This window comes from Aricia agestis, chromosome 9 (assembly GCF_905147365.1).
Source record: "Aricia agestis chromosome 9, ilAriAges1.1, whole genome shotgun sequence".
Lineage (NCBI taxonomy): Eukaryota > Metazoa > Arthropoda > Insecta > Lepidoptera > Lycaenidae > Aricia > Aricia agestis.
The window spans coordinates 5,843,280-5,857,370 of record NC_056414.1 but is presented as its reverse complement, the minus strand read 5'-3'; the positions used below and the strand labels follow the sequence as shown (position 1 = coordinate 5,857,370).

At 37.9% G+C, this 14,091-nt stretch overlaps 1 protein-coding gene across 2 annotated transcripts; it reads left to right on the top strand.

The window, feature by feature from the left end:
- The first annotated feature begins 305 nt into the window (after positions 1-305).
- Positions 306-9,791, top strand: LOC121730280 (pancreatic triacylglycerol lipase-like). Of its 2 annotated transcripts, none has more exons than XM_042119258.1 (5): positions 306-376; positions 7,379-7,562; positions 7,969-8,363; positions 8,596-8,929; positions 9,738-9,791. In XM_042119258.1, the coding sequence occupies exons 2-5, from the start codon at positions 7,459-7,461 to the stop codon at positions 9,781-9,783; spliced, it is 879 nt and encodes a 292-aa protein (XP_041975192.1). In that variant the 5' UTR covers positions 306-376; positions 7,379-7,458; the 3' UTR covers positions 9,784-9,791. The 2 variants fall into 2 exon arrangements, with proteins under 2 accessions (XP_041975192.1, XP_041975191.1); XM_042119257.1 differs by lacking the exon at positions 306-376 and adding an exon at positions 6,780-6,907 and having other exon boundaries at positions 7,382-7,562.
- Positions 9,792-14,091: the final 4,300 nt, after the last annotated feature.

Below are 14,091 nucleotides of genomic sequence, written 5' to 3'. Positions count from 1 at the left end.
TGGTTTCTTACTCAACAGGTAACTAACTAATAAAACTTATAATTTCACGTCTTAATAGCAGACAAAATTCTCCAAGACGTACCTATTTCATTACCTATGCAGTGATGAAATAATTGAAAAATTAATTAGCAATGTTCCGCAGTTACTTGCATTTTTTTTAAGCGGGACTAATTATTCAACAGATTGAAATTGGCTCTTAAATCTCGGATAACATGCCTTTAATAATTCTAAAAGTATGTGCAGTAGCGGCGGTAGGGGGAGCGACGCTAGGCGACCGCCCAGGGCGCCCGCGTCGGATAAAAAGGGGCGCCAAAGGCAAGCAAAAAAGGGTGCCTTTTTAGCACTACCAGCAACCTGGGCACCGAAGAAATTTCATCCAGGTCTCTGGTAGAGCTAAACCGGCACTGAGTATGTGCATAACTTTGTTTCCACAGTTTAAGGTAACTTAAGAGGAAACGCGGGTGCAGTAGAATTTAAATGAAGAAACTATTGCCATCACGCTTCACCCTGCACCGGCACGTGTATTGTGATAGAGACGGATACAGTAAATCGAGGTAACGTAGTCCTCTGATTCCTCCTTCAAAATAGAGCCTATCTAATTATTTTTTTGAAATAAGTATCTTTAGGAAGAGTGAATCTATGCATCTACGTTTTTATTTTATCTTAAAGATCTTTCAAATTTGTTTTATGATCGGTGGATTGGCGGGGTACGGGCATTCATTTTTTGCGATTTTGAAGGGTAATATTTTTTACCTATTAGTAAATTTAGAAAAAATCGAACATAGAGGCATAGCTTTAACAGATCCCAATATTGTATAAAAAATCATTTGTCTAGACGCATTGTCCATAGGGGAATATGTTTGTATGGAAAATCAATGTTAAGAGGGTACGCTAGGTACCCTCTTAATAATTGTAATTAACACCTCCATCGTGGGTATCGTAGACATAACAGATTTTCAATTGTTATGCGGCAGCCGGCTGCCGCTTGGGATTGATGGGCTAAATGAAGATTTTGATATGAAGCTCATTTATGCTATCGGTCAAAATATTCATTAAATTGAAGTTTAATCGTCATTAAATATCTATGAGTACGACAGAATAGTCACGGATAATTATTTAAACTAACGAAGAGTAAAACATAAGTATAATTATATTGTTCTCATCTCTGGGCAGGGGCGCCAAAATACCCACTGGGAGCAGTTGGTATTTTGGCGCCCCTGCCCCTGCCTCTGCCTCTGGATCGTATCCAACGAAGGGCCGCTCAAATTGTTGACTGCCATAGTGTTTCAAACAGCTTGGACCCCTTGGAATTACGCCGAGATGTAGCTTCACTCTGCATCCTCTATCGGTTGTATCACGGGGAGTGCTCTGAGGAATTGTTCGGAATCATACCACCTGCAATTTTTCCATCGTCCCACGCGAAAAATATACCATCCTCATCACCTTGATTAGTGGCAGTCTCCTGCCGCGCACTGTAAAACTCTGGAACGAACTGTCTCCTGTAGTGCTAGCACGGCGAAAAGTAGAAATGCGAAAGTATAGACAAACTGTAGACATAAACTTAAGGTGCCGCTCCGATCTTTACCGCGGCTAATCGCGACCGACAAAAATTCAATTAAAATGTCACTTTATGACAGACTATAGTATACTTATGTCTCATAAAGTAGGATGTTATTTGAATTTTTAGAACTATACTCTGTCATAAAGTGACATTTGAATTGAATTTTTCGGAACAATAAAAGATCGGAACGGCACCTTAAGTTTATCTCCACAGTTTGTGACTATAGTCTGTCATAAAGTGGCATTTTAATTGAATTTTTCGGAACGAAAAAAGTTTGGAACGACACCTTAAGTTTATCCCCACCATATCTATACTTTCGCATTTCCACTGGTCACCGTGCTAGCGCTACAGCAGTATTTCCGGACCTATACGACCTGCAAACCTTCAAGAAGATAGCGTATTCCCTCTTAAAAGGCCGACAACGCACCTGCAGCTCTTCTGATGTTGCGAGTGTCCATGGGCGACGGTAGTTGCTTACCATCAGGTGACCCGTTTGCTCGTTTGCCCCTCATTTAAAAAAAAAATAAGTAAGTGCACGAGATGAGAATAATATTGTGTAAGCCGTAAGGTAATGTGTAAGATTAGGTATGAAATGTATAGTCTCTGATATAGTATAGGTTTACTTGGGAACGAATCAAAAACCTCCTGCCGGCCTAGCATGCATACGAGATATGTCACTCTCGAGGGTAGTTATGTTGTCGATATCGACATATTATTATACCTCTTTTTCCCTAACATGCGTACGTCGAGAGAAAATTTCTCGTTCCTAGACTAGCTTAATCGATATGATATGTCGATGATGCCATTTGAGGTATATATTATGTTTTTATTTAAATAAGGGACAGACATTGCAAGCGTTTACCTTCCAAACCGTAGACCGTAGACGACATACTACTTTTATCATAATGTCAAAGTCTCAACAAAACTCGATAAAAATGTGTTGTCATGTTAGGGTTCGTAGACAAAAATTGCACAGTTTATAAAAACACAATTATCTCTTATTTAGACGAGAGACACGAGAAAAAAAGTATGTCATGTTAGGGTCAATAGAGATGAAGAGACAAACCATCAAACAACGAGAAAACATGTAGTCAAATTTTTCTCGTTGTGCGCATGCTAGGCCGGCAGGTGTACAAAACTCTACAGTTTTTAAATAACTGTTTAAAGTTTAAACTCTTGTTTAAAAACCGTAGAGTTTTAAACTTTAAACTAAAAAATGTGAGAAGGCTAGAGTGGGAGTCTAAAGGAAGATGTTTAGGTCATAGCCCATATTATAAGAGTTTTCGATTTTTTATTCGCCATTAGGTGAAGCTATGTAGCCGTAGGGTCTTTTGTGTCTATTATAAATCCATAGATTGCTAAGCGACAAACAATACGGGTTCCGTAAGGGTCGCTCGGCTGGTGATCTCTTGGCATACCTGACTCATCGTTGGGCTCAGGCAATTGAGTCGAAGGGAGAGGCATTGGCTGTTAGTTTGGACATTGCGAAGGCCTTTGATCGGGTTTGGCATAAAGCGCTGCTATCAAAGCTTCCATCATACGGGCTGCCCGAGAAATTATGTAAGTGGGTCACTAGTTTCTTAGCAGACAGAAGCATAAAGGTCGTAGTTGACGGCGAATGCTCGGAAACTCAGTCTGTTAATGCTGGTGTCCCTCAGGGCTGTGTGCTATCGCCTACTCTATTCATACTGCATATCAATGACATGTTACAAACCAACGGCATTCATTGCTATGCGGATGATAGTACAGGTGATGCTGTATATACCGGCTCCCCTAATATTTCTCGGCAAAATATCACTGAGAGTCGAAACGAACTTGTGTCTAAGGTGGAGAATTCATTGGAGAAGGTCTCTGAATGGGGTAAACGTAACTTAGTCCAATTCAACCCCACCAAGGCACAAGTCTGCTCGTTCACCACTAAAAAGTTACCAATGGTCGTTTATCCTCGTTTCGAGTGCACATCTTTAACCATCTCCCCTAGCATTGAGATACTTGGCGTCAACATATCGAGCGAAGTCCAGTTCCGATATCATCTTGAGGGTAAGGCCAAATTAGCCTCGAAGAAGCTTGGTGTTCTTAACAGAGCGAGACAGTACTTCAGCCCGGACCAACGCCTACAACTCTACAAGGCGCAGGTTCTGCCTCATATGGAATATTGTTCTCATCTCTGGGCAGGGGCGCCAAAATACCAACTGCTCCCTCTGGATCGTATCCAACGAAGGGCTGCTCGAATTGTTGACTGCCATAGTGTTTCAAACAGCTTGGATCCCCTGGAATTACGCCGAGATGTAGCTTCACTCTGCATCCTCTATCGGTTGTATCACGGGGAGTGCTCTGAGGAATTGTTCGAAATCATACCACCTGCAACTTTTCGCTATCGTCCCACGCGAAAAACATACCATCCTCATCACCTTGATGAGTGGCAGTCTTCCACAGTGCGTTTTTCGCGTAACTTTCTGCCGCGCACTGTAAAACTCTGGAATGAACTGTCACCAGCAGTATTTCCGGACCGATACGACCTGCAAACCTTCAAGAAAAGAGCGTATTCCCTCTTAAAAGGCCGGCAACGCACCTGCAGCTCTTCTGATGTTGAGAGTGTCCATGGGCGACGGTAGTTGCTTACCATCAGGTGACCCGTTTGCTCGTTTGCCCCCTTATTTAATAAAAAAAAAAAAAAAGACTGCACGTATAGAAAGCCAGACAGTAGGCACGAAACAAAGTAATCTTCACCTCTGCAGCGCATCTATCTGCCTACCTAGCATACGCCAACGAGATATCTCACTCTCGAGATAATTAAATTTTGACATTATGAGACGAGTAGTTACTCGTCTCATAATGTCAAAATCTCGACATTATCTCGACCAAACTCTATAAAAATGTGTTATTTCGACACATTTTTATAGAGTTTGGTTCTACGCGAGAAAAAATGTTTGTCATGCTAGGGTGAATAGAGATGAAGAGACAAACCATCAAACATCGAGAAAACATGTAGAGTGAGATATCTCGTTGGCGTATGCTAGGTAGGCTGGTGCCGAATAAAATATCGAAAACCCTTAAATGGGCTACGGCCTGAAGATCTTCCTTTTAAAATTTTGTCGGTTAAACATTGCTGTATCATTTTTTGATCGTTTCATACGAAAATACATGAGTGAAGTCACTAACCGTTTTCGCTTCAATTAAGAGGGGGACTAACGCAAAAAAATCAAACATGGTCCTTCTCTCTTCACACTCACGCCCGTCTTTCATATGCCAGGTGAAAAAGGACGACGCGGATTCATCGCCAAATTAGTTTTTTCTCAATAACTCGATAAACTTTTTTACTTTATAAATTCTAGTGATGTTTTTTACATAAAATTAATTTAATTTTAACTTTATGGTGGGGTAACTCTTTTAAGAAGTGTCATTTTTAACGGATTCCCCACAAAAACGATGTTTTATCTTTGAATTAATTGCCTCCACGCTGCTGCTGATGACATTCTATAATATAATAAAAATGAGTCGCTGAATGTGTTACTAAGCGCAAAACTCGAGAACGGTTGGACCGATTTCGCTAATTCTTTTTTTTAAATATTCCTTGAAGTACGAGAATGGTTCTTGCGGAGAGAAAAATTCTAAAAAAAAAAGTCTAAAAACAACACTTTTATATATAAAAATGGATTTTCAATTGTGTTAGTAACGCTAAAACTCGAAAACGGCTGAATGGATTGGGCTAATTTTAGTCTTAAAATATTCGTAGATGTCCAGGGAAGGTTTTAAAGTGACACGAAGTTCACCGGGACAGCTAGTATTATCTAAAACAAATAATTATGAATCGTTTGCGGAGACCCTAGTCAGGACCTTTGGGCTTAAGGGCTCCGAGGAGCAAACTTTGAGAATAGCTGGATTATATCAATTGAAACAAAGCTTTCTTGACTCTGTGTAACAATAGATCATATCATACTTGGGTACAATACAGAACATTGAACTAAGTATGTAAGTATAATGTATATATATCTTATCACAAGTATAATTATTATTACCTATCTAATTAGTTCAAAATCAATTATAATGTACGTATATGTACAATATTATTGTATATCGGACCCAAGCAAATGTGCATGTAGAGATAATTCGTACGTAGGTATAATAGTACGGGAGCCCTAGATCAATTATTTATTTTATTAATATCCAGCAAATTTTTTGTGAGTAGCTTCATTTTGATAAGACAAACAACATTTTTATCTGCGAAAAATCTTGAAAGTGGTAGCTAACAGAAATAGAAAGGATTTCATACTTTGACCTGATGGTCCTAAAATATTGATTGTCCTATTTGTAGGACAATGTTACTCTTAAATTATATAACTATTAACCTATCAATATACAAAAAATTGACAGGTTGTTAGGGTTCCGTTTTAAGGTTCAGTAGTCAGCCAAGTTTTGTTAATTACAGAACCCTATAACGGAACCCTAACGAGCTGATTTTTTGTATATTGATAGATTAATAGTCATATAATTTGTCCTACAAATAAAACAGTACATAATTTAGGACCATCAATTCAAAGTATGAAATACTTTATATCTCTGTTAGCTACCACTTTCGAGATTTTTCGCAAAAAAATATGTTGTTGTCTTATCAAAATGAAGATACTCACAAAAACTTTGCTTTAATACTTTCAATAACTTTTGCTGGTAGTGATCGTTATTTAAAAAGAGAATTTTTCAATACCGTTGTTTTTATGAAATAAGGGGGCAAACGAGCAAACGGGTCACCTGATGGAAAGCAACTTCCGTCGCCCATGGACACTCGCAGCATCAGAAGAGCTGCAAGTGCGTTGCCGGCCTTTTAAGAGGGAATAGGTTAATATAGTAAGGAAGGGAAGGGAGTAGGGGAGGGAAGAGAGGGGAATAGGGTAGGGGATTGGGCCTCCGGTAAACTCACTCACTCGACGAAACACAGCGCAAGTGCTGTTTCCCGCCAGTTTTCTGTGAGAACGTGGTATTTCTCCGGTCGAGCCGGCCCATTCGTGCCGAAGCATGGCTCTCCCACGTATATCATATCATAAAAATGTTTTAATAATTTTGTGTCTTGAATTTTGTCAGGCAAAGTCTCGGGGTCTATTCAAATCTAGCGACAGAAAAGTGTAAAAAGTTGCGTGATTATTTTATTATAATTTTTTTTGAATGATGGGCGGATTAATTGGTATTGAACCAAAATCGCCTGGCGGTTATAATCTGACAGATAAGAAGCGCACAGATAAGTCCTTGTAATAAATAGTCTGTTCACCCACCACTCGGCATATCCATACTCGGCATATCTCGGCATATACAACATGAAGCTGCTGGTGGTATTCCTACCCCTTGTGGCCTGTAAGTAGATTTTTGATGTAATCCTATTCTATTTGATATACTAGTTCTACTACATGAAAAGTGAACGGTGAGATTATCTGGAACGTACTGTGTGCTTATCTTAAATCTTTAAACGAGCAATTCTTGTATATATAATTGGAATCTCGGAATCGGCTCCAACGATTTTCATGAAATTTAGTATATAGGGGGTTTCGGGGGCGATAAATCGATCTAGCTAGGAATCATTTTTAGAAAATGTCATTTAATCCGTGTTTTATCGAATACCGAGCAAAGCTCGGTCAAATAGCTAGTATCAATTAAAAGCTGATGCGATGCGAAAGATGAAAATTTATCAGGTCCAGACTAAGGGGACTTCGGCATGATAATTTTTATTGAAGTAATATAAATTAACACATATTTTTAGTAAAGACTGACAACTTTGAAATATGTTTTATAAAATGAACCTAATCTTCAATTTCATATTTCGATCCGCAGTTTGTGCCGCTGATCCAATCCCGTTGATACCGGGGAACAACGACCACTACATTGAGGGCGTGAGCAGATACATCTGGATGCCTGATGGTGATGGTGTGCCACACCTGGTAGATCTCCATGCACCGCCTTCTGAACTTGACGACAGAAGCGGTGCCAACAATGCCTACTGGCTTTACACCAGGTAAAGTGGCAACAACCACCACTACAAATCGTAAAAAGTAAACAACTGAGATGATGCACAAAACTATGGAACTATTAATCCTGGTAAAATGTGTGCTTTTCGAGGACTCCCAATATTTCTATACTATTTAACAATTAAGAGGTACTAAGCACACACAAAGACAGATGGACATACTTTTGAATTAATAATAGTAACATAAGATATAAGCAAGGGCGTCGCCATACAATTCATACAATTCATACCTACTTTTTTCATTTATAGAGAATGAGAAAAGTATGAATTGTAGTAGGTAAAGTCAACTTGCCCCCCCACTGCGCCATCGGCTGGTGACGCCTTTGGATATAAGAATAGATATAACTGCGGTATTATAAAACAAGGTAGAACTAATCGAAAAATAATTTCGCAGACGCAATGCAAACAACCACCAACTTCTTGTTAACGGTGATATAAACTCCGTACGCAATTCGAACTACCAAGCGAATTTGCCATTGAAAGTGGTCGTCCACGGATGGAACAGCAAAGGATCCTCGAAAATGAACCCAGAAATCACTGCCTCCATTCTAGCCGTGATGGACGCTAATGTCATCGTTGTGGACTGGAGCAAAGTAGCCAGTGGCCTTTATACCACTTCCGTCCGTGGGGTACCGGATGTTGGTAGACATCTCGGACAGTTCCTCATTTGGCTTATCAATAATGCCGGCGGAAACTGGAACAACGTGCATCTGATTGGATTCAGTTTGGGTGCCCATGTTGTTGGTAACGCTGGACGCACTTGCAATGGCCGCATTGGTCGGATTACTGGTTAGTATTTTAAATGCATCTAATCGCGGCTTTTAACATGCACTATCATAATCCGTAAAAGCATTTTAATTTAAAATTACATTGATATCTCTATCAATAAATATCATATTATGTCCTTTTAGTATAAGGTATATCATATCATTTTTAGAAAGAATAGGTAAGTACTTGAATGAATAGGTAAGTTAAAAAAATCCTACAAACAAAGCTTAGGTTATATTTTACTTCGTTACAGGTCTAGACCCTGCTGGTCCTCAATGGGGAAGAAACGCCAACGCTCTGAACCAACACGACGGTGTTTACGTTGAATCCATCCACACAGATGGTGGTCTCCTGGGAATTTTCGACCCCATCTCTGACGCTGACTTCTACCCCAATGGTGGAAGGAACACGCAGCCTGGCTGCTTAGAGAGCATTTGCTCCCACAACCGCGCACCTTATCTTTTCGCCTCTTCTGTTAGAACCAACCATTTCATCGGTATGCGATGCGCAGACCTGACCGAAGCTAGAAGAAACAGATGTGCCGGAGCTCACCATCGTATGGGCAATGCTTTAGTCAACAAACGCGGGTAAGTTTAAACCAGCTTATAGACTTTGATTTCAAAACAATTTACAGGAAATTTTACAACACCTAGATACAATTTAGTCTTAATCAAGAGAAGCAGAGAATACTGATATTAAAACAACAAATGTTTTACACAATATAGTTATGTCGTCTGACCTCTGACAGGATAATAGACCTTAAAGTGGCCGCTACAAACTGTTGTTAGGGTTCCGTACCCAAAAGGTAAAAACGAGACCCTATTACTAAGACTTCGTTGTCTGTCCGTCTGTCCGTCTGTCTGTCACAAGGCTGTATCTCAAGAACCGCTATAGCTAGACTGCTGAAATTTACACAGATTATGTATATGATATATCTGTTGCCGCTATAACAACAAATACTAAAAACAAAATAATATTAATATTTGAGGGGGGGTGCCATACAATAAACGTAATTTTTTGGCCTATTATTTTGCTCGTAATCAATAATGATAAGAGGTAGGCACTTGAAATATTCACAAAGGCCTTAAATATATATGTTCTTTAATAATTAATAATAATATTTAAATAAAATAAATAATAAGGGTGGCTCCCATACAAAAAACACAAGTTTTGTCCTATTTTTTCTCTATTGTGGTACGGAACCCTTCGTGCGCGAGTCCGACTCGCACTTGGCCGATTTTTTTTTAACATCATTCAGAAGACTATTAGCTTGTCGATAAGTAGAAATAATGTGCACTTGTAGCCAACTAACAAGATGGTTGAACATATTTTAAGCTTTTCATAAATTCCACCGAATCTCTATCCGTTTATTTAATGACAATATTTTATTTACAGAACTGGTTTATACGGACTTTCCACGGGTAGAAACTGGCCTTACTAGATAGTCCAACTCATCAATTGGAAAAAGACTAAATAAATGAATCTTGATCTCGTAATGTTGTTTTTCATTTAAGATTTCTGGATCTGTGGAGATATTTTTAAAGGTCTTTAACCTGTTCTGAGTTAATAACATTAATAATAAAAAACTTGAGAGGTGTCAAAGGACACCCGAATGGAACGAAGTTATTTCTTATATTCAAAAAACCTGTATACAGATACAGGCAAAAAAATATTAAAAAACGCCATCTATTGACGCACAGGAACACTTACTATCAACGCCCTCTGCTCCTAACATGCAGGTACTAATAAAAAAGTGTCGAGGTCAAATCAAGGTCAAATATCGCTCTGTCTAGCCTTCAGATTTACGCCAAATGCGTGATAAGGAACTTCGTTCCAAAATAAAATTAAACTAAATAATTAAGGGAGCTCCCATCCAAAAAACAATTTTTTTGCCTATTGCTCTATTATAGTACGGAACCCTTCGTGTGCGAGTTGAACTCGCACTTGGCCAATTTTTTCAAAGTTTCTATGGCGATAAAATAATAGCAACGTTACAGACGAGCAAAAAACGATAAAATTATTCCTATTTCCATTACTATTACTATACTGACTACTATAATTTCCAGTTACCGAATACGATAAGATAATAAAAAAATTCAGCTTCCGACAGTAAATTCAGGTTTGCAATAATAATCGTCACCTCACTAGTTTCTACGGGTGGGGGCGACTAACCCAAAATTTTCGATTTTATAATTCATTTTTATACTTGAAAATAAGCCCCGAAATGTTTCATTTTCTAAAATTAAATACTACTTTATATTTGCAAGAATTCGATCTGAGCAAAAACACGATATCTTATAATTTTCTCGATAGGAAAAAATCACAAAAATGCATCTAATTTTCACGAAAGAATCATGGCCAAACTTGTATAGGGAGCTGGACTCGAATTTATTTTTTGATGTCCCAAAATAAACTATAGTTAGATTTGGTTGTTTTTATGCTCTAAACATAATTCCGTTTGAGAATTATGTATAAATAGCCACGATTTTTTATAATAATTAATAACGTTTACAATTATTTTGAGGTTAGACTTAAGAACTACCTTTTTCCCGGCTGCGGTGTGGCCTACAAGTGTATATTCGGCGATCTCGTTTCTAATTATTTCAATTTTTCCTAGAGTATTACCCAAATAATAGAACGAATGCGAATGACCGCCGGCTGTCAGAACATAACGAAATCAAAATATATTGATCTTTTTTTGTGGCTATTTATAGACACATTTCTAATGATTTTCGATGCCTTAAAATATTAGGGAATTTTTGCTACTAATGGCATATCGGGACGCCACCGCCCATCTGGTACGATTTGGCCATTGTTCTTTCATTTATTGCCATAACCGTGCATTGTACTAAGTTAATATTTTAACATATTGTATAAAATTATATCATTGAGAAACCGACCTAGCGGATTTTTTTAATGTTGTATATTTATCGAGTTATTGAGAAAAAACTAATTTGGCGATGAATCCGGGTCGTCCTTTTTCACCTGGCATATGAAAGACGGGCGTGAGTGTGAAGAGAGAAGGACGATGTTTGATTTTTTGTGTTAGTCGCCCTCGTAATGAAATAAATTCAAAGGCGGACCTACAATCAAAATTCTAATTGGATGGCAATCTAACATTGTCTTGACATGGTCTTAACATAACACCACAAAAAATGTGGGGTTGCTTATAAGTCAATTTCTCTGATTCGACAATACTGATGAAATTCTAAAAACATTGCTTTTGCGAAAGGACGTGGGCTGGCTCGACCGGAGAAATACCACGTTCTCACAGAAAACCGGCGTGAAACAGCGCTTGCGCTGTGTTTCGCCGAGTCAGTGAGTTTACCGGAGTCCCCTATCCTATTCCCTTCCCTACCCTCCCCTAATTCCTTCCCATTCCTACCCTCCCCTATTACCCTATTCCCTCTTAAAAGGCCGGCAACGCACCTGCAGCTCTTCTGATGCTGCGAGTGTCCATGGGCGACGGAAGTTGCTTTCCATCAGGTGACCCGTTTGCTCGTTTGCCCCCTTATTTCATAAAAAAAAGGACGAGGACTCATAACAATGAACTATCTAGTATCTTATCAATTATCATAAATCATAAGTGTATTGACTATCCTATTTGATTAGGTCAATATTAATTCCATAATAAAGCGCCTATATTTAATAACAAATACATATTATAAGAAAATGATTTATGTATCTACACATCAATATGAATCATTGAAATATCAAATCGTATGATATTTTAATCGCTTTAAAAAAGGAAAGAAGGGATGATTTTTGTCTAGATAATGTGTGTAGGTAAATATCAAAACGCGGCAAGTCACACCCATACTCGAAACTGAACTATTAATGGCGCTTTTGAAATTTAGTTCTCTTTATGTTACTTTTTTCCAAATCATGGTAAGTCCCCAAAAATCGACGATTTATTTCAAAACCCGGTACCTCCATTGGGCATTGACAAATTAAAATCAAACTCAAGCACGTCCACTTTGACCAATTACAACTAAGAATGGCGACCAAGATGGCTGCCAGTTTGAAGAATTTTCGAGAGAAATACACCTCGCTGTCGTCGATTTTATTGAATTTTGTGAGAAAAATGGAAGAACGCTGTATACAAATTAGCGTGGTGAATCCTGAAAGAGCAAAGAAGATGTCTGTGTCAAAGCTTTAAAAGAAAAATGCCGAGAATAAAGTTAAACTATATTGTAATAAGATGTGTTTTATTTTATGGCTTAGTAAAATATTACAATGAAGCTACCCTGAGTACGGAATTGTCAAAATAAGATTTAGCAAAACTAGGTAAGTCCAGTACCTATTTTTCGAAATCCGGTAAATCCACAGCGATATTTTTCAAACTCCAATAAAGGAGAATGATTAAAGTGGTCCAAATTTCCACGACCAACGAGACCCATATTGACTTATTGTCCATTAAATATAGAGTAACTTTAATTATCAGACAAATTAAAAATAAGCTGTCAGTAAAAAGTTCTGACCATATTAAAAATAATTTTTTGAGTGAAAATAATATTGATATTAATATTCATCTATTTCAGTAAAAACCTAATAGGAAATGCCAAGCGACATCACATAACATAGATTGAGTAGTTAAAAAGTGCAATGGATCATATAAATGTAATAAAATGGTAGAAAACTTTATCATTCCGTCATAACTTTTTTCTAACAGGATATTTTTGGTTGCGGTTCAGTAATAACGATTCCGTATTAAGCAGACTAATGGTAAGTGTTATTGGTTAATGGATGTGGACATTTGCTCCAAACTCAATACATTTTTATTACATCTACAATATTTTTCATACAAAATGGTTAAAAACACGACTTTTCATTCATCCATAACTTTTCACTGACAGGGTATTTTTGATTGCGGTCTGGATGTAAGGACTCAGTATTCAGTAGACATTTTCACTATAATGGTCTCCTTAGTCGTGGAAATTTGGACCAGACTCCATAGATTTAAAACATTCTCTTTTCGACAGTATACACCAAACACCGATATGTCCAAACTTTGACATGGTTTTAAAGCGTAATCTCTTATTAAAACGGTATTTTTATATTTTCCTTTACACCCTACCTCCAATATTAATGTATAAATGCCCATTTGCTGAAAATTCCAAGAAATACCTTTATCCATAGCCAAAAATATATTTCTCTCATTTGCAACAAGTTTCACTTATGGTGGACATACTGGGATTTGATATTTGCCTACACATAATCATGTGTAGTTTAGCGGTATTTTACACACTTTGTAGCTGCCAAAGAAGCAACAAATTGTAAACAAACACGCGATGTCATAGGACAAAGTAAGCTAAACATGGCTTCTCTGATTTTGTAACTTAAGTCGGGAGACTTATAATCTATACTAATATTATAATTCTGCAGAATTTGTTTGTTTGTTGTTTGTTTGTTTGAACGCGCTAATCTCAGGAACTACTGGTCCGATTTGAAACATTCTTTCAGTGTTAGAAAGCCCATTTATTGAGGAAGGCTATAGGCGATATTTTATCACGCTAAGACTAATAGAAACGAAGAAATAGAGGAAAATGTGGAAAAAACGGGGGGAAATTATTCAAAGGGCTTATTTGAACGTGCTTATCTCAGGAACTACTGGTCCGATTTGAAAAATTCTTTCAGTGTTAGATAGCCCATTGATCGAGGAAGGCTATAGGTTATATTTTATCACGCTAAGACTAATAGGAGCGAAGAAATAGTGGAAAATGTGGAAAAAACGGGGGAAATTATATGA